The sequence below is a fragment of the Oryctolagus cuniculus genome, chromosome 8 (assembly GCF_964237555.1).
Source record: "Oryctolagus cuniculus chromosome 8, mOryCun1.1, whole genome shotgun sequence".
NCBI lineage: Eukaryota > Metazoa > Chordata > Mammalia > Lagomorpha > Leporidae > Oryctolagus > Oryctolagus cuniculus.
The window spans coordinates 94,061,583-94,089,550 of record NC_091439.1 but is presented as its reverse complement, the minus strand read 5'-3'; the positions used below and the strand labels follow the sequence as shown (position 1 = coordinate 94,089,550).

Sequence of the window (27,968 nt, the reverse complement as noted above, 5' to 3'; positions counted from 1 at the left end):
TGCTGCCATGAAACATTTACTGCAGGCTTGACTTTTTTCACCTTCCTTCCATCCATGAAGATGGTGCCTTCTGCCTCCTGTTTGGCTGGAGCCGAGGCGGCCATGGATTGCTTTTCTCCTATGAAGGGCTTGTTGTGTTTTGGAATTTATTTAGGTTTCTTTACATCCTCATTTCCCTGGTGGGCTTTTTAAAACTACTTTTATAGTTTATCCAGTTTGCTTTGATTGTTAGGTTGGGAGTGATGGTCTTTTGCAAGGTTTTATAATCTTAATTGCAAGAAGAACCACCCATTAGTTTTGATATTTCACAGTGTTTCAATGTGGCTCAAATGCATGCTGGCGATGATAAGGTAAGATTGAAGATCACTACAGATATGACTCACCCACCATGGGGTAAAAACCCTAAAAAATACATCAACCACTTAACCTTGAGGCTTTTGTAGTATAATATCACCCTCATTTATATTGAGAAAGCCACATATCTTGCCAGCTGATACTCCAGGAGGGTAATATAGAACCTTTAATTTTTTTTTATTATATTGGGCAGTGAAGCGTATCATGTCTACAGGGAGATGCTGTTAATCATGGGACTAAGAGCTATTACAGTCACATAAATTCTGCTTGACAGTCAGACATGGAAGCAAAAGCGGTTTGATTTGATGTACCTTCAGGGTGATTCTAGGAGTTAGCATTCATTTTCATGGGAAGTGGATGTCATATTAATCTTCTTGTGCATAGCATCCTTGTGATTTTTCTCCCATTGAGAAAGTCAAGTGTAAAAACCATTGTGTCCTTAAATCTCCTTGAAGGTTACATGTTCTTACTTCTGGAAAATTTCAAGTGTGCACTAAAATAGAGAGAACAGTATGATGAACTCCACATACCCAGCACCTGGCCTCAGTGACTGTCAGCATTTTCCTGTCCTGTGTCACATGTGCCCACTTTTTCCATGGGAGGAAGATTTCTCTGGTTCTTCTAAATCCTAAAATAAATCCTGTAGTATTCATTCTGCTTTTAAGAATCACAAACAATCCCATCCAGCAGGGCATTCTGTTAAAAATGAGATCCGGAAAAATAGATCAGAATCTCCTTTCATGGGATTGACCTCGGTTAAGACCTTCAGCAACTTGGTTGTGTTGCCTTTCAGTCTGATTTTTTGGTTACCCCTTGACACAGTCTGCTTCAGCCCATCCCGTCCACTCACTGTTAGCTACCGTGCCTGGGGAGCACGCCGTGAGTTTTTAGCACAGGATTTTTTGGATAAAGGAAAGAAGCCTTGGACGTCTCCGCATCAGTATCTTTGCTCATGGTATGTCTCTCCTACTTTACCTCTTTCTTTCTGTCAGTTCAGAATGAAATGCACATCTACAATTGATCCCTTTTATTTGCTTGTCCACTGGCTTATGTGACCCTCTCTGTTGTTCCTTTTCAGTTTTACTTACACTGAATATGAGAGTCCAAAACCACCCTTCAGGGCGTAGTTATATTTGTTTTCCTTTACTCAGTGAAGTTGATGACTTGCTCTTCTAATCTGCTAATCTCTGTCCCACACACTCACACTTTCTGTACTGTCTGGTATTCTTAATGTTTAAGTGGAAATACTTTATTTCTCTGAGGAAATTTTTAAAAATTATTCTTGTTTTATTTCATCTTTGTTATTCCTTTAAAGCTTATGTTAATTCATTCATGCAATCGGGTCCTGTTGCATCTTTCAGTTTCTTTTGAACATAGTTATCTTTTTCAGATGCAGCTGTTGATTATTCAACATATCATGTATGTAATTGAAATAATGTTGCCAGACTTAGCAAATAAAATTATAGGGTATCCAGTTACATCTGAATTACATATAATTATTGAACAATTTTTTTTAGTATAAGTACAAGGGTATTTCAAAAAAATTCACGGAAAATGAGTATTATTTTAAAAAACTATGACATAATTTCAAAATTTTTGGCCAAAAGAAGCTTATTTTTTAATTCTAATTTTTCATGAACTTTTTCAAATACCTTCATTTGTCCTTAATATTGCATAAGACATCCTTATACTGGAAATGTTTTGGGGGTGGACTTTCTGGTACACTGGGTGAAGCTGCCATTTGGGATACCTGCATTCCATATGAGAGTGCCTAAAATCCTGTCCTCCCTCCACTTCTAATCAAATTTACTGCTGTGTGCACTTGGGAGGCAGCAGATGATGGGTCAAGATCTTAGATCCCTGCCTCCCATGTGGAAGACCCAGTGGAATTTGTAGCTCCAGGTTTCTATCTGATCCAACTCAGGCTGTTGTGGGCATTTGGGTAGTATAGCAACCAGTGGCTAAAAGATTCTCTCTCTCTCATCTATATTTCTTCTTCTCCCCCTTTACTCTTTCAAATAAATACAAATAAATAAACAATTTTTTTCATTGTTTATCTGAGATTCAAATGTAAATGGACATCTCATATTTACCTGATAAGTGAACGTACCTGCCTTCCTTGAGTAGGTCAGAGATTCCACATCTGGAAGGTCGCATTTAGTCAGTTAACTGAGAGTCCCTTCGTGTCCATAGCAGCCTATTTGGAACCCTGCTGGTTTCTTGATTTGCTCTTTTTCTTCATTCTTAAGTGACACTCAGTCCCTTTGGTCCCAGCCCCAGGCTCTATACCTTTACCATGTTAGTTTTTACACCCCTGTTGCTAGTGCTCAGGGTCACCGCCCACCTTTCTCCATTCTTACTCTCTCCTGTCATTCCCTTCCCTCCTTTCTTACCCACCCCAGACACTCACCAGTCTTCACCAGCCCGAGGAACTTTCCTTGACCTGTCAGTGCTCCTGTGCGTTAGCCTATTCTTTTGCTAATTTTTTTTTGAAAAAAGTATATAATTGCTGTTGGATTTTTTTCACGCCCACTAATTTCTTAGCATATTGTACTTTTCTCTTTACCCGTCACTCAATTCTGATGACTTGTTCATAGTCGTTTGCAGTATCTTTGCTTCCATCGTGGGTAACCTAGATGTTTTAGACTTTTTAGTTCCCCTTGGGCACATTATTCCTTTGTAGTTTTATTTAGTTCTATTACTCCAGTGATTTAACTCTTTCTTTGCAAATGATTTCTAAATCGTTATCTCCAGACTTAATCTTCTAGAGCCACGTCCAAATACATTAAACGTTCTCTCCTTCTCAAAATGATTAGCACTGAATGTTAACAGGAGCTACATTGTAATTGTAGGTGAAAGCTGTAAGCCTCCTAAGAGGAAGAAGTAGTGTGTGTGTTATGAGGGTTCTGTAGGCAGAGAGGACTTCTGAACTCCCTTTGCTGTTTGTCTTGTGCTTAAAGTTCTGACTTAACCATTTAAACAATCTGTGTACAACTTTGAATTGAAAATAAAGATCAAAATCACAGGAGAGTGAGAATGAGCTACAAGGAGGAAAGGCCAGTGGCAGTGAGGTGAGGAAGGGGCCTCCTACACTAAGCCCACAGAAAACGGTGGTGGCTGGAACGGGGGAGATCGCAGTGGCTGTGGGTGAGTTGGCTCATGACGTGGCTGATACCTGAGATTTGGGGGCATTAATCTTGACTGACATCAGCTTGTACGGAACAATAGTATTGAAACAGCACAAATACTTTAAATGCCTTTTCAGGGATATTTAAGTAGACTTGTTTATTAGCTAGAACTTAATTTTTGCAAGAGGGAAACTGTTTTGAAATTTTACATATGTTGAGATATATACATGCTGCCTAAAGTTTTCACACTTGAGTCCATAGTGGTAGATGATGTTTAAAGCCTAAATTTTCTATGTATTGACACAATCATTTGAAACTTACAAGATACCACCATTTTAAGTTGATGTAGTCAGGAAAACGTATTAAGCATCTCAGATATCTCTGTATAGTTTTCACCTCAACCTGAATCTTTATGAGAAAACCAGTAATTGCTGATGGTTTAATGCAGCTTACCTCTTTGGGAAGTTCTAGTTACAATGAAGGATTCTTCTGAAATTAATGTGCTGAAGTAAAATTATGGTAAATTTTTGCTGATTTAAAAGAAAGAAATCTGTTACCTATTATGACCTCTAAACTTTAAATGTATTCTGCTAAAAACATCCATATGCAGACATCTGAAAAACAAATGAGATATGATTCATTGCATTTCAGAAGCAGAGTTTGATTAAAAAAAGGAATTATGCAATTTAACAGTTTACAAATTGAAGCTAATATACCAAAAAAAAAATATTCAGGGGGAATACCTATAGCTTGTTTTTTTACTGAATTATGTAAGCACTTTACCTTTGGGGTCTATAAAAATAAGAACTCTTTCTGGCTGGGGATTCTTCTTTTATCATTAGATCACTCACATCAAGAGGATTCATTGGATAATGAAAGATGTTGATAATGTGTTTGGTGTGATTTAGTAGCATAGGACAGGAGGCACTTATCTTTCCACATTTATACTTGAGGTGTTTTCAAGTAACTCTTACATTAGTACATGGCACACCCACTAGCCCTGGACTCAAGAGGAATAAAGGTCTTGGTATTTAGAATGCTTCTGAGCTGAGTTATGTAATCCCTTCCACCAAATCACACTGATATTCAGTTAGACAGCTAGGATTTTGAAACTCTATCTCCAGGAAATAGTCATAATTATTACAGTATGCAAAAAAATCTTTCTGTATAGCAAAAGACATTCACTTAAAGGGTGAATTTGTAAGGAGGATCAAGTATCGGTAGAAGAAATTTTGTTAAGCAAGGGTGTGAGCCCCCAGAAAACTGCTCATCACAGAAAATGTCCAAGCAGTGCGTGAGCATCTGTCTTTCAAGATTGTTGGAGACTGGTGGGAAGAAATCTGATAAAATTATCTCTGAGGTTCTTCCAAAGTGTAATATTCTAGAAAAAGTCTCTTAGGAATAGAGGTCATTAATTTTTGGTTTGCCAATAATTCAAGAAAGCTCGCCTAGTAGCATATTCTGATACAAGAATGTCACGTGCATGGGATTGAGATACGTAATTGAAAAGGCCAGGACCATCCTCATTTGTATTGATCGTTTCTCTGCAGCACCACTCTGTTTAGAGAAGAAATAGTGTATTTGTGGAAGTGCTTGGTGAGTGGGAAGTTCACCTCTACTCTCACCTGCAGAGCATTAACCATGGGGCAGGTGGAGGAAGCCTAAGGAGCTGTGCACTAAAAAACAAGCTCTCTTTGTACAACAAAGGTGTTTCAGAGAGTCTCACATTGTAGACTTAGGGTATTATTAACGTGTCTCACTTTACTCTCAGGAAGGGTGACGGAAAGAGGGATTTAGTGGTTTTCTTCCTACGAACAGACGTTCTATTGTAAAGCAGCAGCCCAAAGTTGATAGCACGTTGCATCATTCTCATTGTGTTTCCAATCATTGTTGGCCTCTTGGCTTCCCCTTATCTTTCTTTTTGCATTAGCACCTCTTTCTTTCACTCTCCAGTGGTTATCCTCAGACTATTTTATAGAAATTAAAAAAAAATTTATTTGTATGTATCTCATAGATAACATTAGGAACATAGCAATTCTTCCCACCATACCCACCCTCCCACCCACTCTCCCCTAACCCTTCCTCCTCCCTCTCCTATTTAGTCCGAAAAAGAAAGAAAAAGAATAAAAAAAACTAAGAAAACTGTTCCTCATCAAGCATCGACATCTGCTTTTGACATGTCAGTGTGCTCTGGAAAACTGTCATGTTCTTCTTCTCTAGCATCAGAATGCCACCTTTGACTGGGCGTTTTTGTCGAAGAAGGAATGTTTGAGATATGGAGGCAAGCTCGTGGGAAACAACTGTAATTTTGTTCCTGACGTCACACTTATGTCGTTCATCCTCTTCTTGGGCACCTACACCTCTTCTATGGCTCTGAAAAAATTCAAGACTAGTCGTTATTTTCCAACCACGGTAAGTACCTGAATTTTAAATAAATTTCATGGAATTTACACTATATCAACAAAAATACAATTTTACATAATGAGAAAAGTACCAGTAATTCAATCTGTCCAGTATAATTTTGTGTGCCTAAAAAGCTTCGTTCTAGTCTCTGTTCATGTGGATTCCTTTTTAACACGATTGTAGTACAGCTTTGAAAAACCATCCAAGGATTTGCTCCTAAGATTCTTTCATAAATTCTGTCATAATTCTGAATGTACTTGAAAAGGAAAAAGCAAAAGCTCTTTTATGTTAATCAGGAGTTTTGATGTTGGAGTATTTCTGTTCATCAGCTGAATATGTGAGTATTTTAGTATTTGAATTATGGACTGTGGGAGTTTTAAATTGTGTCGTTACACAAGTATTGGTATAAGATATGACTGTCACTTGAGCCAAACTTTCCATCCTGTAAGTATGAATGCCATAGTATGGAGAAACAGATAACTAAACTAGGCTGTGCAGACTTCCTGTCTCCCATTAATATGCTTTGATGAGCTAAGAATAAAATCTATGGTTCATTGAGAGACTACAAGATAAGAGCAACTTTTAGTTAATGACATTTTGGTTTTTTATCTGCAGCATGAAACTAATGTAATCCTTTGATTTGCAGTTCAGGATTTAGTGTTTTGGATGTCAATATTTCTTAGGCAATCTTGATTACGCATGATTTATATCAGTAACTTGCTGTATACAGCTGCAATCTATTCTCTTGTGTTATGTGTCGAAGAGGTGGAAGGACTTTAGAAGATGAGAAGCACTTGATAAAATTCCTAGAAGATGAGACTTAAAATTAGTTACTCACTTTTACCTGGGAAATTTTTGACTCTGGTTCTTCTGATAAAATTGGAAATAAAGGGAAGGATTGATAATGAAATGTCTGGAATTAGATGCCCAAAGGAATGAAAAATTTTCAAACAATGAGGTGTAAAAAGCAGCATTCCATGTAGACTGCTTAAAATCTCACAGATAGGCAATTCACATGCAAAATTCACACACACACACACACACACAGTCGAGAGTCTTAGGTGGAGGCTCTACTTGCAAGTAGTCATTGTCTGTGTTTTGGCTGCTTCACACATTCAGATAAACTGTCTGTTCCTGAACACATTTGAGGTTGTGACCCCAGCTCATACACTACAAAATGTGCTTACTTGAGCCACCTGTTTAATTACATGGATTTTGTGTAGAACAGATTCCTTGGTGAAGGGCTTTGAGGTTTATTTCTTATATATTAAGGTTTTTTTATTCTTACTTTTTAATTCATTAGACATCTTGTCTTTTTTTGGTTGATTTTGTTTGTTTCCTGGCTTACACTTTGCAAACCTCACCACCTGCCAAAGTCTGATATTAAGCCTGGTAGGTGGAATCAGCGTCTGTAAATGCATGTGGTTATTTCTGGGCTCTCCATTCTGTTCCCGTGATTTACGTGTCTTTTTAAAAATTTTTGGCCAGTATCATGTTTTCTTTTTTCCGTTACTCTTAATAAGTTTTTTAAAAATTTAATATAAAAGGAACAACTTTCATATATTTCATACTTACATTTTTTTTTTTTTTTTTTTTTTTTTTTGACAGGCAGAGTGGACAGTGAGAGAGAGACAGAGAGAAAGGTCTTCCTTTGCCGTTGGTTTACCCTCCAATGGCTGCCGCGGCCAGCGCGCTGCGGCCGGCGCACCGCGCTGATCCGATGGCAGGAGCCAGGAGCCTTACAGTTTTTTTTTTAAAGATTTATTTTTATTCATTTGAAAGACAGAGTTACAGAGAGAGGTAGACACAGAGAACAAGGTCTTCCAATCACTGGTTCACTCCCCAAATGGCTGCAGTGGTCGGAGCTGAGCTGATCCAAAGCCAGGAGCCAGGAGCCAGGAGCTTCTTCAGATCTCCCATGCAGGGGCAGGGACCCAAGCACTTCAGCCATCTTCCATTCCTTTCCCAGGCCATAAGCAGAGATCTCCATAGAAAGTGGAGCAGCCGGGACACAAACCGGTGCCCATATGGGATGCCACTACTGTAGGCAGAGGCTTAGCCTACTATACCTCAGCGTCGACCCACCTCATACTTACAGTTTTAAGAGCATAATGATACTTCTCATTCTACCCTTCCTCCGCCCCTCTCTCTCACCCCTTCTTCCATCCTTTCTTATTTTTCTGTGAATTTTTACAATGCCATACTTCCAGTTTACTTTATTTATGTAACTTATTTGACAGGTAGAGTTAGACAGTGAGTGAGAGAGAGAGAGAGAGAGAAAGAGAAAGGTCTTTCTCCCGTTGGTTCACCCCCCGAATGGCCACTACGGCTGGCGCTGCGCCAATCTGGAGCCAGGAGCCAGGTGCTTCTTCCTGGTCTCCCATGCAGGTGCAGGCGCCCAAGCACTTGGGCCATCCTCCACTGCCTTCCTGGGCCACAGCAGAGAGCTGGACTGGAAGAGGAGCAACCGGGACAGAACCTGGCGCCCATATGGGATTCTGGCGCCGCAGGCAGAGGATTAGCCAAGTGAGCCACGGTGCCAGCTTCCAATTTACTTTATAATCACAAGTGTAACCCTCCACTAAATAAAGAATTCAACAAGTAGTAAATAGAAAACTACTGTTCCTCAGGAGTTTGATTACTATTCTGAACTCAACTAGTGTGCTACCTCCAACTTTATTCCTCTTGTTGAAGATGGCTTTGGCTGTTTAGGGTAGGTTGTGACTCCACACAAATGTTAAGGATGTTTTCCCTATTTCTATGAAAACTGTTATTGGAATTTTGATAGAGATGCATTGAATATATAGATGGTTTTGCATATTGTGGATGCTTTAACTATATTACAGATTGAGCATGCCTAATTCAAAAGTCCAAAGTACTGTATGCTCCAAAATCTGAAACTATTTGAGTGCTGACATGATACCACAAATGGAAAATTCTATACCATAAAACTTCATTTTATGCAGAAAATTACATAAAGTACTGTATAAAATACTTAAGGCTATATTATTGTATATATGAAACTTAAAACAATTTGTGTTTAGCCTTGGGTTCCATCCCTAAGATAACTACTTATATATATGCAAATACTCTAAAAAGTCCAAAACATTTATGGTCCCATGCATTTCAGATAGGGGATATTCATCCTATAAGTCTTCTCATCCATGAACTTGGGATATCTTTCCCTTTATTTGCATATTCTTCCATTTCTTTCATCAATTCTTTGGCTTTCAGATTATTGATCTCTCCCTGGATAAATTGGTTCCAAAGTATTTTATTTTATTTTTAAGCTATTGCAAATAGAACTGTTTCTTTTTATTTTTTAAGACTTTATTTATTTGAAAGACAGAGTTACAGAAAGAGGCAGAGACAGAGAGGTCTTCCATTCACTGGTTCACTCCCCCAGTGGCCACAATGACTGGAGCTGAGCCGATCCAAAGCCAGAGACCAGGAACCTCTTCTGGGTCTCTCACATGGGTACAGGGGCCCAAGGACGTAGGTCATTTTCTGCTGCCCTCCCAGGCACAGCAGGGAACTGGATCAGAAGTAGAGCAGCTGGGACTAGACCAGTGCCCACATGGGCTTTAACCACAGTGCTGACCCCAGAATTTTATTAATTCCTTTTTGGATAGTCAGAGTCTAGAAGCATCACTGATTTTTGTATAAGTTGATTTTATATGCTTCAACTTTGCTGAATTTGTTTATTCCTAACAGTTTTCACTGGCATTTTTTAGAGTTTTCAGCGTATAAGACCATGTTGTCTGCAAATGAAGACAATTGAGCTTCTTTCTTATTTTGACAACTTTTATTTCCATTACCCTATTGGTCTGACTAGGACTTCTAGTACTATGAAGAATACAAGTAGAAGTGGCAAGACTGAGCATCCTTATCTTATTCCTGATATTAGAGGAAAAGCTTTCAATTTCTCCCCATTGAATATTTTTGTGGATTTTTCTTAAACGGTCTTTAATGTGTTGAGGCATGTTCCTTCTATACCACATTTGGTAAGAGTTCTCATCAGGGGCCTGGCATTGTGGCATAACAGGTAAAGCCACCACTTACAATGCTGGCATCTCTTATGTGCAACTGTTTAAGTCGGGGATAGTCCACTTCTCATCCAGCTCTCAACTAATGGCCTGGGAAAAGCAGAAGATGATCCAGGTGCTTGGGTGCCTACCACATACATGGGAGACTCTAAAGAAGTTTCTGGCTCCTGGTTTTGGCCTGGCTCAACCCCAACCTTTGTGGCCATCTAGGGACCAACAGATGAGAGATCTCTCTCTGCCTATCTAACTCTGAATTTCAAATAAATAAATAGATGATAAATAATCAATCTTTGAAACAAAGAGTCCCCATAATGAAACAATGTGAATTTCATCAAATTATTTTTCTATTTCTCTTGTGATGATCCTACAGTTTTTGTCTTTCATTCTCTTATTGATTTAAATGTATTGAATGCTTCCATCTCACTGATAAATTCCACTTGCTCATGTTAGTCAACCATTTTAATATAATCTTGAATTCTATTTGCTGGTATTTTGCTGAAGGTACTTTAATTTTACTCAGAAGAGAGTATGACTTTGAGTGTATTTTTTATTTTTTTATCCTTGGTTTTTGAATCATAATACTGCTGGTCTCATTAAATGAATTTAGAAATATTCCCTCTTCAATTTTTTTTTTTCTGGAAAAGTGTCAGAAGGATTTTTATTCGTTCTTTAGTGTGTAGTAGAATTAAACCATCAAGATATTAGGTCCTGGACTTTCCTTTGAAAGATAATTTTTATAACTGATTTCTAAATTGTTATTGGCCTGATCACTTGCTATTGGTCTGTTCAAAATTTCTATTTCTGTGTGAACCATTTTGTTGGTTATCCAGCTTGTTGTCATATAATTAATTGTTCATAGTAATCTCTTATACTTGTATTTCTGTGGTATCAATTACTCTATCTCCTTTCATTTCTAACATGTTTATTTGCATTTTTCTTTTTTTATTAGCCTAGCTAAAGGTTTGTCAATTTTTTATATCTTTTTCCAAAGGAAAAAAGAAAAAAAAACACAAAAACTCATAGTTTCATTGATATTTTTTCTCTTTTTAATTTTTTGGGTTTTCACTGACATGAAAATTGTACATATTTATGGGATATCACATGATGCTTCAGTACATGAATGCCTTGTGTGATATCCAATCATGGCAGACCCATCTATGTCCTTAGACATTTAACATTTCTTTGTGGTGACTACATTCAAAATTCTTCTTACAATTTTTAGAGAAATATATAGTGCATTATCATTCTTTGTAGTCATTCTATTGTTCAACAAAACCAGAACTCCTCATTCTTATCCAACTATTACTTAATACACTGCATTAATCACCTTTTCCCCATCCTGCTCTACTCCCTTCTCTGCCCAGTGTGTTTTATATTTTTTTAGTCTCTATTTCATTTATCTTTGCACTGATATTTATTATTTCCTTCCTTTTGATAACTTTGTACTTTTTCTGGTGCTGCTTTTAGGTTCTCTCTCTTTTTTTAAACATTTATTTATTTTTCACTTTATTTGAAAGGCAGAGATAGAAATACATATGGAGATAGAGATAGAGATGAAGGGAGAAGGAAAAAAGCTGATTCACTCCCCCAGAATGGTGCAAAAGTCAGGCCTGTGTGAGACCAAAGCCCGGAGCCAGGAACTCCATCTAGGATTTCTGCATAGGTAATAGGGTCCCAATATCTGAGCCATCACCAGATGCCTCCCAGGTGCCCATTCACAGGAAGTTGGATTGTAGCAGAGCACTCAGGATTTGAACCAGGCATTCCAATATGGGATGTGTGTGTCACAAGCAGTGTCTTTATTACTATGCCAAAATGCCTATCCCTATATAGATGAAATCATAATATAAACAGCGAGGAGATATTTAAATGACTTCTGAGGATCTTTGTATAAATGTATCAGTTTTCAGCTTGACATCTCCTCTTATACCTGTATATATTTCATATTTACAGCTCAATATAAAATATAAACATATATAAATATATGTGTAAATGAAGGGGCCAGTGTTATGGCATAGGGAGTAATGCCACTGCCTTTGCCACCTGAGTTCCATGTGGGTGCCAGTTTAGTGTCCCGGATACTCCACTTCCTATCCAGCTCCCTGCTAATGTACCTGGGAAGACAGCAGAAGATGGCTCAAGTGTTTGTGTTCCTGCCACCCATATGGGAGACCCAAATGTAGCTCCTGGCTCCTGACTTCATCCTGGTCCAGCCTAGATATTGAGGCCATCTAGGGAGTGAACCTATAGATGGAAGATCTTTCTCTTTATTTCTCTAACTCTGGCTTTTAAATTAACAAATATATCTTAAATATGTATGTAAATCATTAAGAATATCCTATTTTTCTCTGATTTTCCAAAATATATTTTAAGATATCATTTAAAAGGATGGTTCCTACAAGTAGGAGAAGCTAGGTGTATACATTCGTATTCTTACATATTATATTTTATAATTAAAATCTATATGCTTAACCACTATACATAAGACAAGCTTTTATTGCTACTAACATAATCAAGGCTATCTGATTGTTTTCAGTTCCTTACTCAAACAGACTCAAACTTCTGCAAATCCAAAATGTTAATACTGAATGACAGAGCCCTTGTCAAAAAAAAAAAAAAAAAATCCTGTTCTTTAGCTTACACAGCCATTTCTCTGTGGGTTCTTCTTTCTAAACATTTGCATGAGTTGTTAGTTAACACATAAAATACTGAAAAAATGGTTGTACTTCTGTTTCTCACATCAGCCAGCAGAAGGTTGGATGCAGAATGGGTCCCCAGTCCTGTTGTCTAATTGAAACCAGTCAAGTAGTGATGATCGCTGCATTTTGTGGGAAGAGCGCAGCTGTGGGAACCCTACAGTTAGATTCCTGTGCCAACACTGCTGGTCACCAGCAGTGTGTCTTGGAGAGACAGCTGCAGACTTCAGCTGCCTCACCTGCAGACAGTGAGCTCAGGTAGATGACCCTAACATCCTTTTAAGCTCTAGTATTTCTATTTTGAAGAGAGTTTTCTGGATCTATCTCCTAAATGAAATAAGTTCTACATATTGTACCAATGCTCATGGCAGAGATAGAGTCTTCTTACAAATTTCCAAATTTAGGCCAGGTGTGTTTTTTGCAACTCCTGCCAGTTTTTGTAATGCAGCAAATTCAAAATATGATTCACTTTCTCTCCACAATGAAACTTACTTGTCTGTCTGTATGCATTATCTCAGCTAATAGCATCACTGATCCTCACAGCCATTCAAGATCTAAGTCTGAAAATCAGATTTGGTATATGAGTCAGGGTCCCAGCAGGAAGGAAGCAAATTATACACTAAAATTAAGATAATTTGAGGAGTTTAATATAGGCATTATTTAGAGAGGTAAGTTTGGACAGACTATAGTATCAGGTGCTAGTAACAGTGGGGTTGGTACCATCCTAGCCCTAAGAACATAGGAAACGTGCGGTTTCTGGAACATGGAAGGAGAGATAAGGGTAGTGTTGCCCATGACCTTGGGTTAGGGGGTTCAGCCTTTCCAAGGCCACTGTTCAGGGTTGCAGGTCAGAGAAGGAATACCCCGAACTCACTCTACTTCTGAGGGCTTGCTCTGCCAGCTACTGGCCAAACCTATTTGGAAACTGAAAAACCATGGAGTCTTTGTAAACCACCCGGGTCTTCATCCCAAAGCAGAGAACACAGCAGAGGGGAGCAGAGAATAGATCTCGCGTGACAAAGATCCCCGTCACATGCGGCACTCCCGGTTTTTCTTGATCCAAGTAAACTTGTCTCAGTGCGCGTGTTTCTTCGGCTCAGTGTCTCCTTCACATGTACACTTCAGATCCCTGCATTCTGGCCTTCGTTACCTTCTCCTACATCAGTTGGTGGCCCACTTGTTCCTCCCTCACAGACACTAGCAACCATCATATGAGCAAGTGAGATGCAGTAGGTGGCCTTTCCCAGCCTGCCTGCCTGCCTGCACTTGTTCATCGAAGCCTTCTGCAGACTGCTGATGTTCTGTGGAACAAGGGTAGGACACCAGTACTGCACTGAGCATCTTCGTCGGGTTCCCCATTCTTTATAGAAGGGGGCAGCAGTCTGTCATCCTGTGCTGTGTCTCAGCCGCAAAACCCCCAGCAGCGGCATCACAGCATAATCTGCGATCTTCCATGGCGCTTGGCTCAGGGCATTGACACGACGTGCTCCTCAGAGTGCCACACCAGCAGATGATCACAAGCATGGGGCAAAGTCGCCATCATTGCATATGTGGTGGCACAGTGAAAGTGATAGTTAAGGCATTCCGATCTGGCTGAAAAGCCCATGAGAGTATTTCAGGCATGGAAAGCCAAGACACTCTGGCAAAAAAAAAAAAAAAAAAAAAAAAAGAAAAACAAACAAACAAAAAAAAAACCAAAAAAAAAACACCCTAAATGAAAGATCTCTGTGAGTGAGATCCCAGTGGAAAGAACAGGTCTTCAAAGAAGGAGGTACCTTTCTCTGAAGGGAGGAGAGAACCTCCACTTTGAATATGACCTTGTCTAAACAAGATAAGAGTCGGAGAACTCAAAAGGCTTCCATAGCCTTGGAAACTCATGACGGGTGCATAGGGAGCTTACTGATGCCATAGACAGGAGTGTCAATTTGTAAAGTCAACAACAGGAGTCACTGTGCACTTACTCCTCATGTAGGATCTCTGTCCTTAGTGTGCTGTACATTGAGACTTAATGCTATAATGAGTACTCAAACAGTATATTTCGCTTTGTGTTTCTATGGGGGTGCAAACTGTTGAAAGCTTTACTTAATGTATACTAAACTGATCTCCTGTAAAAAAAAAAAAAAAGATGAAATTATCAATTCCCAACTTGACTCTCACTGGGATTAAACATGACAATAGGTCTGATCTGATTTCATCATCATTTAAAAAATCATCTATTATTTTTCACTTTATGTTTGTGTGGGAGCAAACTGTTGAAATCTTTACTTAATGTATGCTAAACTGATCTTCTGTAGATAAAGAGAATCGAAAATGAATCCTCATGTGAATGGAAGGGGAGAGGGAGTGGGAAAGGGGAGGGATGCGGGTGGGAGAGACGATATGGGGGGAAGCCATTGTAATCCATAAGCCGTACTTTGGAAATTTATATTCATTAAATAAAAGTTAAAAAAAAAAAGAAAGTGATAGTTAAAAATAGTAGCAGGCTCCTGGCTTGCTTCTGCCTGACTATTGCCGTTGTTTGAGGAGTGAACCAACAGATTGAATATTTCTGTCTCTCCATTACTCTTGCTCTTGCTCTTCCTTTCAAGTACATGAAAACAAACATTTTTTAAAAGTATTGAAGTACTCTATGGATACAGGAAGTAATTTTGAAAGTGGTGCCCCATTGGTCCTAAGCACTTTCTTTTTAATTTTTTTAAAGATTTATTTATTTGAAAGACAGAGTTAAAAAAGAGGTAGAGCTAGGAAGAGGGACAGGTCTTCCATCTGCTGGTTCAGTCCCCAAATGACTGCAACAGCTAGAGCTGAGCTGATCTGAAGCCAGGAGCATCTTCCAGGTCTCCCATGCAGGTGCAGGGGCCCAAGGACTTGGGCCATCTTCTAGTGCTTTCTTAGGCCAAAGCAGAGAGCTGGATTGGAAGTGGAGCAGTCGGGACTTAAACCAGCACCCATACGGGATGCTGGTGCTGTAGGCTGGGGCTTTAACCCGCTGCACACAGCACCAGCCCCAATTCTAAGCACTTCCAGTTTACTTATCCATCCTCGAAGAATCAACATAATTGAAATCTATGCACCAGTACAAAAATGGCCTCTTATCCCATTCGCAGTAAGTATAAGTGTAAGTGTAACTTATACTTACGGCTCATTAATTATCCTTTGTAAACTTTCCTTCTTATACCATCACACAAATGACAGAACTGCCTTCCTTTTAGGCCCTGGAGTCCTGTTTATATGATTTCTCTGAGTTAATCCAAGAAGACCCTATGAGGAGGTTAAGGGGTTTTGATAATTGTATCTTAATGAATTTCGGTGTTAGGACTTTGAATGCCATCTGGTTTACATTGCCTCTGACTTTCTCACAAGCAGTTGTCCTCATTCTGCTTGAATACTTTCAGAACAGAAATTCAGGAGCCTGCGGGTATCCCTGATAGAAACACAAATCTCTCTCTCCACAGCCTCTGTCTATGGGGTCTACTCTTGTCTACTGGAGGTATACTGAACAAGCAAGCTAATTTCTCTTCCCTATGTCAGATGTCAATTTCGGAAGATTCTCTCATAGCTTCTTAAGTCTGATCATCATTCTTGGGGTGTGTTTTATGGATTCCCACTCCTCTGGTTATCCTCTCAAGATCAGTTCCAGTTTGCCAGTTTCATTGTAGAAGAGATCCATCAGATTAGGACATGATACTTCTCGTGTGGTTTGGTCATTGGATTTTGGCACACCCTCACTGGGGTCCTTGCTCTACTGCCCCATTTTGAAGCAAGATGGAAGAAGTCTTTAGTGATTGCTGTGGTCTTCTCTGTATCCCTGCTGAACTTCTGTAGGCCTCCTTCCCTCCCAGCAGACTTCCATTACCAAACTGTAGGGCCCATGTGGATAAATTATTCAATCCACATCCCTTCATTGCTCCCCAAATCTCTCTGACTTGGTACTTAATGGCATTAAAATCCCAGAGTCTAAGTCAGACCTTTTTTTTCTTGAATTCTGATTGTGGTGGTGTTATTGAACCAAAGTACAATGAATTAGGATTATTGCTATGACTAATATTAATGCTTATTTCTTTCACAGTGCTTTGGAGCATTGGCTACCAGGGGAACTAAATTTCATAATTCTCATGGGTTCTTTGTGTGTCTTTTGTGATTGCCAAAAAGCATGTATTTGTAAAGCATATTCTTTTCCTATAGAATAAATGCTTTTTTACCCTGTTGCTTAGCATTTTCCAAGCACCACTGTCATTAGAGGAGTTGACATCATGAATTAATATTTATTGAGAGTCCACAGGGTGCCTGCTGCTGTACTTGTCTCTTTGTAAGAGCTCCATCCATTGAGAACTGCTGGGGAGGCTCATAGCCCTTCGCCCCCCGTTAGCTTAGCAGCAGCTGCACTTCTTGCAAATTGAAAACCAAATGTCCTCTGGGACTTCCAAGGAACTAAATTAATTTTTATCCCCTGTAAATTAACTAGCATCTCACTGCTGGTGTCTCTATGATTATGACTCCTTTAATAATTAATACAGTACCATCCTTCATGAACAGTGTGTTTATAGCAGATGTATTGGGTTGTTTTGACCAAGAATGAAAGAATACCATATGGTTATTTGAATTTTCGTTGCCATCGACTTGATTTCTTCTTTGCTTTGGTAGTTTAAATATTTAGGCTGCTTGCTTTTTCTTAGATTAATTGAGATATTACCTAATTAATTCTTCAGAGAACAGAAATAACTTTTGAAATAAAAATACATTCCTTTTATGCAAATGTATACAAATAGTAAGATGTTAAAAATAAATAAGTTTGGCTTTTCCTTTATAGACCCATAAAATGATTATATTCTTAATGAGGAGAATTGGTTTATTTATTCAATCATTTGTGCGAGCCTATTTCTCCCATTAACTCCCAGTGTCTCTGTGCACACATTCTCTGTACCATCTCCTGAGATTTATAATACAACCACGTGTAAGATTAGATTGAAAGAATCACAGAACCATCCTGGTGAGATGCTGGTTATGGGGAAACAGAGCCTCCAGAGGTAGAGCAGTGTAGGATGGATTTCTGGTCTCATGAGCTGTTTTGAAAGACTGCATGATACAGATGAGTCGCTGCAAGATTGATTCTGTTTTGGCCTCCCAAATTTGTAATTTCAAGTCACTCGGCAGAGCTGCTTCTGATCCTCTTCTACTCTTCAGTTTCTTAAGCAATTGTGGGGAGCAACTTGGACTAGACTAAGTTACTGGAATTAAGACTTATTCTATGCATCTGCTCTCCCACAATATGGCGCTGAGAAGGGAGAAACAGCTTCTGCACAGCTGCCTGCAGTTCAACCAATAAACTGTGGGACTTACTCCTGATTGGAGGAGAGCAGCGTACTCGGCGTGTGGGTAGCAGAGTTGGGATTGGTGGAAGAGGACTATAAAGGAGGAGAAAGACAACATGCACCAGGAACATCTAAGGGGAACATCTGAAGGAACACCTGTGCAGCCCCCGAGAGAGCCGGCCGGCGGTGTGCCGCTCCCCCGCGGAAGTGGGGAAAGTGGCCAGGGGGAACCGCCCTTCCACGGAGGTGGAAGGGACAGTAGCCAACCCGGGAAGAACCAGCAGCAAACCCGGGGAGGGCCGAGCAGACGAAAGAACAGCGCAGGGTCCTGTGTCGTTCCTCCACGAAGAGGGGGAGCGACAGCAATGATGGGCAGATAGCACCTGCTCGTGTGTAGCTGGGAGAGTAGGGAAGCTGGGTGCTGCTGAACCTGGGGCTGCTGGGCCCAGGTGGCTGCAGCAGTGGGCCCAGCCTCACGATGCTTCCTGTGCCAGTCACATTCCAGACTCAGGAACTACGGGGCTGGGAGTCTGTGGAAGAGGTTAGTGCACCTGTGAAAGATGCAGACTAAATCTCTGCCCTTCATGGGGCTGGCATTGGTAGTCCCTTTTCAGATGGCTTCCATTTGTTTTTTTTTTTTTTTTCAGTTAGGTAATTATATAGTGAGTGTTAAACTCTATATTTATTTAATTGTAAGTTAAACTGAGTGATAAACATGACTGCTCTTCCACTTTTAGGCTTATTCATTATTTCAAATATTTTTTAGGAAATATTTTTATCTCCTTCATTTTTATAGTTAAACAATAGTAAATAAGAGTTAAAAACTAGTCTGATATAAAAGGGACATCATAATCATAATCTTAGTTGAAACATACCTCTGTTTCTCTTTGATAGATGGAGGTAGGAATTATCATACATTGTAGTACATCCATGTACCTTTAAAAAACACATTTAAAAAATGGCAAGCCATTGCTATCTATGACTTATCTTACCTTTTGTTCTCTTAGATTGTGATAATTTATATTCCTACAGTATTGAAGTGTGAGCCTGGAGAGACGTGGCGTTTAACTTGGATGGACACCCACAAGTTATAATATTTGTCCAAGTGGAATTTGAGGTCTCTGAATCTACAGGATTGGCATGAAATCTTGTGGGAACAGGTTTTCTCCTGAATACTTTGGCTCTACTTTTAATCATTACCAGTAAGAGCTAGTAGGGATTTAGGAATGTAGAGTTTCTAATTGGATTTCTTTATTGATAATATTGACCTACATAAAAGGATATTGTTTTTGGAGTTTTAGAAAGAGATCAAATTTGTTGAAAGGTAAAACAAATGATGAAAATAAATCATTAATTTTCATTTCCTAAATGTGTGTAGAAATGTGAGAGAGGCCCAAGCAGAGTGATTCTTATCTCCTTAAAGTCAGACTCGAAACTCCTGTGTGCAGACCCCAGAGTGTATCTGCTGTGCTGTGTGTGCTCATTGCTGGACACCTTTAGGCACTTTCTGCTTCTGTTATGTGAGTTTTTCTAGTTCAAATTAAAGTTTAATTTTAGTTTGGAGCAAGACCTGAATAGCTTGCTAAAGTAGCACCCCTACCTGCCTTCTCTAATTAGAGGATTCAGAGTTGACTACAAAAGTGGCCTGGGAAAAATCAATTTCCTTGACTATGATGTTTCAACTGGATACAGTATCTTAGAAATGAATGTCTTCATAATAAACACCCTCTAGGAGTGACTTTTGCTGTAACTGAACTGTGTTGTACAATTTAAGGGGAAGGAAGGGGAAATAGCAATGAGTATATTGTACAGACTATATCACCCTGGCTGTGATTTTTAATGAGGTTAAGCAACATTATTAATAGAGTAGTTTTTTTTCCTGGTATGTTTTAAGAGCTATAATTTTGCCTTTTAGTAGCATGTGTTTTTAGCTACTTTTGTCCCTGTACAATAGTGCCACACTTGACAAGACCATTTTATATGTGTGTGTATATATACATATATATGTATACATTTGTATATATGTGTATACATACCTACTACCCCTATTTTATTTATATCTATTATCTATCTATGTGTATATACTCACATACACACATACATATCCCTATCTCTATTTGTTTACTTTTAGTTATTTGTTTCCTATGGCTGTTGTATTAAATTACCACAAACATGGTGGCTTAGAGCGACAGAAATTTAGATCTGAGAGGGCAGATCTGGATGCCAAAATTAAGATAGGGATGTCAGAAGTCTGAAGTGGGGCTGGACTACTAGCATTCAAATGTCCTGTGATCAGAGTTCACTCAGTATCTACTGTGAATTATTTGATTACTCTCGGTCCCTATACTATTTGACTTATGAAGTTTATAAGAGACTTATGGGAATACAGGTTTACCATCTTGAGAGGATGATACATTTATGTAGGATCTATGCTGACAATTTTGTATTCTTTTGAATAGTGGTGACAGATTGCTTTCCCTTTGTGTATGAGTTTGACTTTTAAAAATATCTATAGTCACTGTGAGTAGAGTGAAAATTGGTAAATCTATATAACATTCTAGAAGATAATTTGAGTTTATATACCAAAGCCGTCAATTTACATAAATATATGTATCTACATAATTCTTTAAACATGATTTTTTCTAAGGAAATGGTCTTAGATATGTGCAGATTTCTTTGTGCTCTTGTTATGAGAAGAGTTGGAAGAAATCTAAGCAGTAAGGGTATTAGAAAAATAGATTTTGGGATATCTACTTAATATACTGCTTTGGAGTCATCACTGCTTACCATCATAGAGAACATCAAATGAGATAGAAAAAAAGCGAGAAATCCAAAAGTTTGTGGAAAAACTATATACACATGTGGGATCTCAAAGGTTCATGGAAAATCTGCAATATCTTTTAGCTCCATTTTCCATGAACTTTTTGAAGTACCCTTGTATATGTGCAGATACTTCTGTACAAAAAAGGATGTTTTGTACTTTAAAAGATTTATTTATAAGTGATAAAGTTGGGAAACATTTTTCCTTTTCTTCATCTATTATTTTTTTAAGTGTTCTGCAATGAACACATTAATTTTAAAAAATAAAAATAAATTTAAAAGGAGAATCATGGCTCCTTCAGACATGTGTCTCATGGTTAGTGTGACTGGTATTTTCTCAATATTAATCTTAATTAAAGAGATTTTTAAATTTTTTGAAAAAATTTACTATCTCTTTGACAGGCAGGGTTACAGAGAGAGAGAGGGAGAGACAGAGAGAGAGGTCTTCCATTTGCTGGTTCACTCCCCAAGTGGCTGCAATGGCTGAGGGCTGGGGTTAGGACAGGGTGAAGCCAGGAGTTTCTTCTGGGTCTCCCATGTGTGTAGAGGCCCACGGACTTGGGCCATCTTTCCCTGCTTTCCCAGGTGCATTATCAGGGAGGTGGATCAGAAGAGGAGCAGCTGGGACTCTAATGGGTGCCCATTAGAGTTGGACTAGCAGGCGGTGGCTTTATCTGCTATGCCACAATGCTAGCCCCCAGATTATTTGGAACAACAGCAACACCAGTGAGATAAATGGATTCAGAAAGAGATCATTACAATAGTAATTTGTACTTGGAAATTCTGGGATTTGGGGGGTATAATTTAAATGGATCACAAGTTCAATAAGTTTTGACAGATATATACTTGTATAACTAGCACGCAAGTCAAAATGATTAGTACGTCAGTATGACAAAAATGATTCAGTGTTTTTCTTTATGTATTATCATACCTTGAATAGTTTTTTAAAGCAGTTTAGGTCTTTCACGGTACTAATGAATTAGGCAGGCATACAGGCTAGAATTGATTAAATTTGTGAGCTGGAAGACCACGCCTTTGCCATGCCCCTGTATGACTTCAAGCGCTACCTGATACCTTCGTCACACCCCTGTGTGACCTTACGCCCTACCTGATACCCCCACCATGCCCCCATGTGACATCAGGCTCTACCTGACCATACCTGAGCGCCCACCTGCCCACAAGCCACTCCCCTGTGGAAAATATATAAAAAGGCAGGGAACATCCCCAAAAGGCTCTCTGCCACTGCTTTGCTGCTGGTGATAGGCGGTGGATACCAGCTTGCTGCATGAGGTGCTTGCTGAACGTGGCTTTGGCCTGCTCTCTGAGTAGTATGGACGCTACCTGGAAAGCCAAGACACTGTGACAAAAAAAAAAAAAATGACCTAAATGAAAGATCTCTGTGAGTGAGATCCTGGTGGAAAGAAGGGGCCATCAAAGAGGGAGGTACCTTTCTCTGAAGGGAGGAGAGAGCTTCTACTTTGATTATGGCCTTGTCTAAATAAGTTCGGAGTTTGTGGACTCAAGAGGCTTCCATAGCCTTGGCAGCTCGTGACAGGAGCCTTGGGTGGTTACTAACGTCCTAAATAAGAGTGTCAATTGTTAAAGCAACAACGGGAGTCACTATGCACTTACTCCCCATGTAGGATCTCTATCCTTAATGTGTTGTACTATGAGAAATAACAGTAAAACTAGTCTTCAAACAGTACTTTACACTTTGTGTATCTGTGTGGGTGCCAACTGTTGAAATCTTTACTTAGTATAGAGTTGATCTTCTGTATATAAAGATAATTAAAAGTGAAAATGAGTCTTAATGAAGTATGGGATGGAAGAGGGAGTAGGAGATGGGATGGTTTGTGGGGAGGAGGGTGGAGAACCACTATAAGCCAAAAGCTATACTTTCGAAATTTGTATTTATTAAATAAAAGTTTTCTAAAAAAACAAAAAACAAAAAACAAAAAAAAAACACCAGTGCAGTGTAGGGATTCTCATGGCTCTCTTTGGTAGATAGAGTAATTGAAGGTAAGAAATGAGAGCTGTTTACACACAGGCAGTTAATAATGTTAAAATTCCAATCCAGGTAATCTGACAACAGATTAGTTGTGTACCTAAACACTCTATGGTATATTCTTCCCAAATTGATCCCTGCCATCTCTTTGTTCTTGGAATTATGGTGTGTAATTTGTGTTAACTTTCTCCTATAAGATCCCATAGTTGGCCTTCTGTTCTGCAGTCTGTACTTATCGAGAAACCTAAACCTAACAGACTTCAATACTCTGACAGAGAAAGGAATTGGTGGGGAAAAGGATCATTTTGATTTCTTGGGCTAGTTAGCATCCAGAACTCTGGACATCCGGGAATGGTCGAGCACTGAGCGCTGTGGGCTACAGCAGCCATCTGCTGTCAGTTATTTCTGTTCCTCACCTCCCTTTCTGTTGAATAGCTGCTGCAGTAGTCCTGTACCCCTCTGTCCCAAGAACCATGCATCCACTCATGCTCATCTTCTATCCACAGTGTCAGAAACATGACTGCTTATCCTGGCATAACTGGATAGCCTCAAATTCATCCCCGATGTTATTTAGGACCAGGATTATTTGATTATAACTTGGCGATGAGCTTCTCGAAGACATAGGTTGTGTCTGTTTTATCCAGTACCCAGCAAAGCATTAGGGAACTAAGAATTCTTATTGAGCTATCAAATGAAGTCCTAGCCCGTGGACTCACCTTATGAGAACCTCATGTGTTGGTGCCCTAGCAGTGCTCTTAAGGTCCTTGTCAGCACCACTGGAGACTGCAGAGCAACCTCCAGGAAGCCAAATGGCCCTGTGCTCCTCTTAAGAACTTGTAAATGGCCATTCGGCACCCACTTGTCATGGGGAAGGACTGGGTTTAATGCTGCAACTGTAGAGCTCTACCTGCCCAAGAAGCAAGTACTTGGGAACTTGAAGGGCTATCAAGTAATAGCGGCCACACTTAAGTGACAGAGGAGAGATACCCAGCGTATCAGAGGGGACAGCCTGGAGTGAGGAGTATTTTCTTTGACAAAGCTAGTGCAGCTCTTACATTGCCAAGCCCTGTCACCTGATGTTACTCCGAGGTCTCCATAATTTACTTCGCTCAGTGGAGTGGAACTTGTCACCTTTTCCATGTTGGACTCTCAGTGTTTTTGGATTACTTTCTAGGATTAATCTTGCATTGTACTCCCAGTGCTGCCTCTCAGATAATAAACAAAATTCTGTGTCTGTGTAAATTTCTACAATGTGTGCTTCGATTTCATTCTTATCTAGGCACCCTTCATGTTGAATATTGGATGACTGTTTTTATAGTATTTCTGGAATATTTTCTGTATTCTGCTTGATTGTCCTCACTTGCCTACACACACACACACACACACACACACACACACAGTGTGACCTGTTCTAGGGGGTCAGATATGTCTGGACAGGTGTAAAGTAACTCACAAAGAACCTCCTTCAATTTACTGATGAGATTGTTACTATAAACTGCTAGCAAATACAGAATTCTTCCTTCAGTTAAAACTCAGGAAAATATATGTATTCAGTGCTAATTGATCTCTTGTTTCTTTTTTCCAGGCAAGGAAACTGATCAGTGATTTTGCCATTATCTTGTCCATCCTCATCTTCTGTGTAATAGATGCCCTGGTGGGTGTGGATACTCCAAAATTAATTGTGCCAAGCGAGTTCAAGGCAAGTGAATGTCAATTTTGGTCATTTTTGGAACTCTTTTCCCCCCTTTCCCTCTTTCTAGATTATTGTGTCTTCTTTTAAGTTGTTTGGTACAGTTATTTATTTATTTTTTCCAAAAACAGTATATTTTTACAGTCCCTTGTATACATTTAGTCTTCTTTCTTCAGTAAATTAAATGTCAAGACTGGAACCACTTCCCTTATAGTTTTAAGTATTTTCAAACATAATTTTATATACCTTATCACTATGATTCATACAGTAATTTTAGGAAGTATAGAGTGTAAAACTGGAAAATCTGATTTCTGGCCAGATGATAAAGTAATGCATAAACAATTTAAAAAATAATCTCCCAGTAATGTGACACCTCCTTCAATTTGTTGATGAAACTGTTACTGTAAATTGGCAATAAATAGAGATTTTATCAGGCTGAGATTGAAGCTCATGAGAATTAAATAAAATGCCCAAGATTAAACAATTAGAAGTGTCAGGGTATGAAATTAAAACCTCAAACTCTGCCAGGTTTCCAACTCAGTCTTCTTTTCATACTGCAGAACCACCTGCCACATGAGTTTCAATGTAATGTTGATTTAATTACTATGGAGAATAAATATGAATTATTTATTTTATGAACCTGTTGGTCTGTACAGAGGCATTAGATAACATTTTCATTTCAATCATTTCTAAATATATACCTAGCTAATTTTCTATCGCAAGTCTTTCACCTATTTTCTAGAATAGTCTTAACTCTTTCTACTAGTAAGGACATATATATGCTAAGAAATATTAAGCTAATTGCATTTTTGGCTTAATAACTACTTACTAAGAAAGGAATATATGTATTACAGCAGACTATTCTTTGTATTGTCTTTGTTCTTATATATTCATTAGCAAAGGCAAGCTCTCATTCATTCAATCATTAATGCATTGAAGTCAGTACTTAATATTTTCTTTGAGTCAGGCTCTGTATGGGCATTTAAATTGCATTAGTGTGCAAGACAAAGTAGCTTAGCAGTGAGCTCACAGTCCTGCAAAGGTAGTAAAATATGGATGAAGTTGGTGATAGAGTGATGAGCAAAGTGAGGCAGAAGAAGGAAATGTCCTCCAAAGCAAAGCGAGGCTTTGACAGATAACAAATCTGAAAAAAATCCATAGAGAGTATTCTATTCTAGTTTCTTAAATTTGCGTTAAAGTTGCTTTGCCTTGTTTAATGAAGAAAAAGCACAATGAAAATTTTTCCTGTTATATGTGTGTGTGTGTGTGTGTACTGTTAACAGAAAATAGATTGAAAACTGGAAAAATGGCCATTTTTTTCCTGGGGATGTAACTCATTATTCTAGATCATTTTCTATTATTACAGTAAGAGACCAGAACATTCACATTAATTCAATTATCACATATAAAAATATCTATAGGTTTTCCTCTATTACATTATGAAGCCACTATAATTTGAGATTAGTATAAGCAACTTCAGTATGATTGCTAAAACCCATGAACAAAGTTAATGATAGCTTTGTAATTTATTGCTACTTCTTTTTATTATATTTGGTGTTTGATTCTGGCTTCTTAAATTACTTTCTTCATCTTGAATTCTCACGTTAAGTCATCTTCAGAACAGGAAATGCCATTCCCATATTCTCTTTCTCTTTCCCCAATATATTGGCTCTTCAAATAGAAGTTTGTCTTCGTCTCCCCATTCATTTTCACCACCTAGCATACATTAGTTTGATACTGGTCTCTGCTTCCAGCCAACAAGTCCAAACCGGGGTTGGTTTGTGCCACCATTTGGAGGAAACCCCTGGTGGGTGTACCTTGCTGCTGCTATCCCTGCTCTGCTGGTCACCATTCTGATTTTCATGGACCAGCAGATCACCGCTGTGATTGTAAACAGGAAAGAACATAAACTCAAGGTAAGTGCTCCCAGTCATGGTTATTATTGCCTTCTTCTTTATTTTTAGAGCTTGAAAATTGATTCAGAATTTAAAGAGCATCATTAGGAGTTATACCGTAGCCAGTGTCCCCCTAAGACTTGGCAGGATCATGGGTCATCTGGTGTTGACACATGTCCACCAAACAAGGGAGAATACATTTAAATCTGAAAAAATATTTCAAGTTATATTTCCTTCATCACTACAGAGAGAATACAAACATAGTTTACTACTCAGCCAGTCGTCATACTTCTGATTTTAATGTGATAACTGTCCTTAATGAAGACGATGACAATCAAAGATTTAATTTATCCAGAGTGTCTGAGCTCCATTGAATCAACTCAGATATTTTTTATTGTTTTTTCTTTTTCTGTTCAAAAAACTTTTTAAATTGTACTTACTTGTAGAGCATAGTGTGATGATTGGTACATGTATCCAATGTGTAATGATCAAATCTTGGTAATTGGCATTTCTATATCTGCTTAAACACTTTTTGGGAAGCTTTAAAGATTTTTTCTTAAAGATTATTTAGATAGAATTTGGCTATAAGTGTTGATAAGCGTTTACATTTTTGTCTTTAAATATTTTTCTCCGTATGATATAAACCATAAAGTGTGGAGCAAAATGCTTTATTTTACACATTGTAGGTTTTTTCTGTAATCAGTTATTAACTTTATCATGAGTCTGAAGAAAATGATTTAGTAGCCTGGGATATTTTTCAAGAGCGCTGCCTAAGATGTTCTTGATTATATAATGTTTCTCTAGCTCTAATGATTTTTTTATGTCATAGTGGATTTCAAAAAATACTATTTGGGGAACTGAGATATAAATAATGACACTAACAAGAAATATAATTTGGTGGATACCTACTATGAGTCAAGCCATGTTCTAAGCATTTTACATATTAACTCATTAGCTTTTTATAGCATCATCTGAAGGCTCCATGCAAGTGCATTAGAATCAGCTGTCTAGAAGCAGGAGCAGAAATTAGTGAGTGTAGAGTTCTGCAGAGTAGGTGTAGGAAAAAGAAAAATCCAGGAAATGTAAAGAAGTGATTAATAATAGAAACCCACTGGACAGGGGAATGAGGAGATTCTGATAAACCATGAAAATAAGGAGGACTGGATAAATTATGGATCATGGCAAGAAAAGAGTAAATCCCATATTGTTAAGATAGGGAGAAGAAGAAAATTAAAAGCTTTGGTTGAAGGAGAGATGTTTAGACTTCAAGAGGTTGGGAGAGAGAGAGTTGGGAGTGATGAAGTATACCCTCAATGCTGTTCCTCAGAGTTTGGAAGTTAGGGTATTGTTGAGTTCAGGGTGTCGAAAGTATTATTTGCATCAATATGGCTATCACCAGAAGATGACACAGATATGGTGGAGAGGAAGATCATGGAATTGTTACTGAAATCATAAGACACGTGTATGGGTCCTGGAGGTCAGCATTTGTTGCTATGTGGAAAGGCAGAATGAAGAATAATCTGAACTTCAGTAGAAGACAATTCGTGTAAGCGTGAGAATGAGTGATGAGCACTCCTCACTAACACAGGGAGTTAGAGGAATAGACTTTCACTGAAGAA

General features: G+C 38.6%; 1 protein-coding gene across 8 annotated transcripts in view; it reads left to right on the top strand.

Moving 5' to 3' along the window:
• Positions 1-27,968, top strand: part of SLC4A4 (solute carrier family 4 member 4) — a 460,760-nt gene that overhangs the window by 390,401 nt on the left and 42,391 nt on the right. For all 8 annotated transcript variants that reach the window (XM_070079470.1, XM_070079472.1, XM_070079471.1 and 5 more), the window contains 3 exon segments: positions 5,703-5,894; positions 24,350-24,463; positions 26,209-26,370. In XM_070079470.1, coding sequence (XP_069935571.1) covers positions 5,703-5,894; positions 24,350-24,463; positions 26,209-26,370 — 468 coding nt within the window.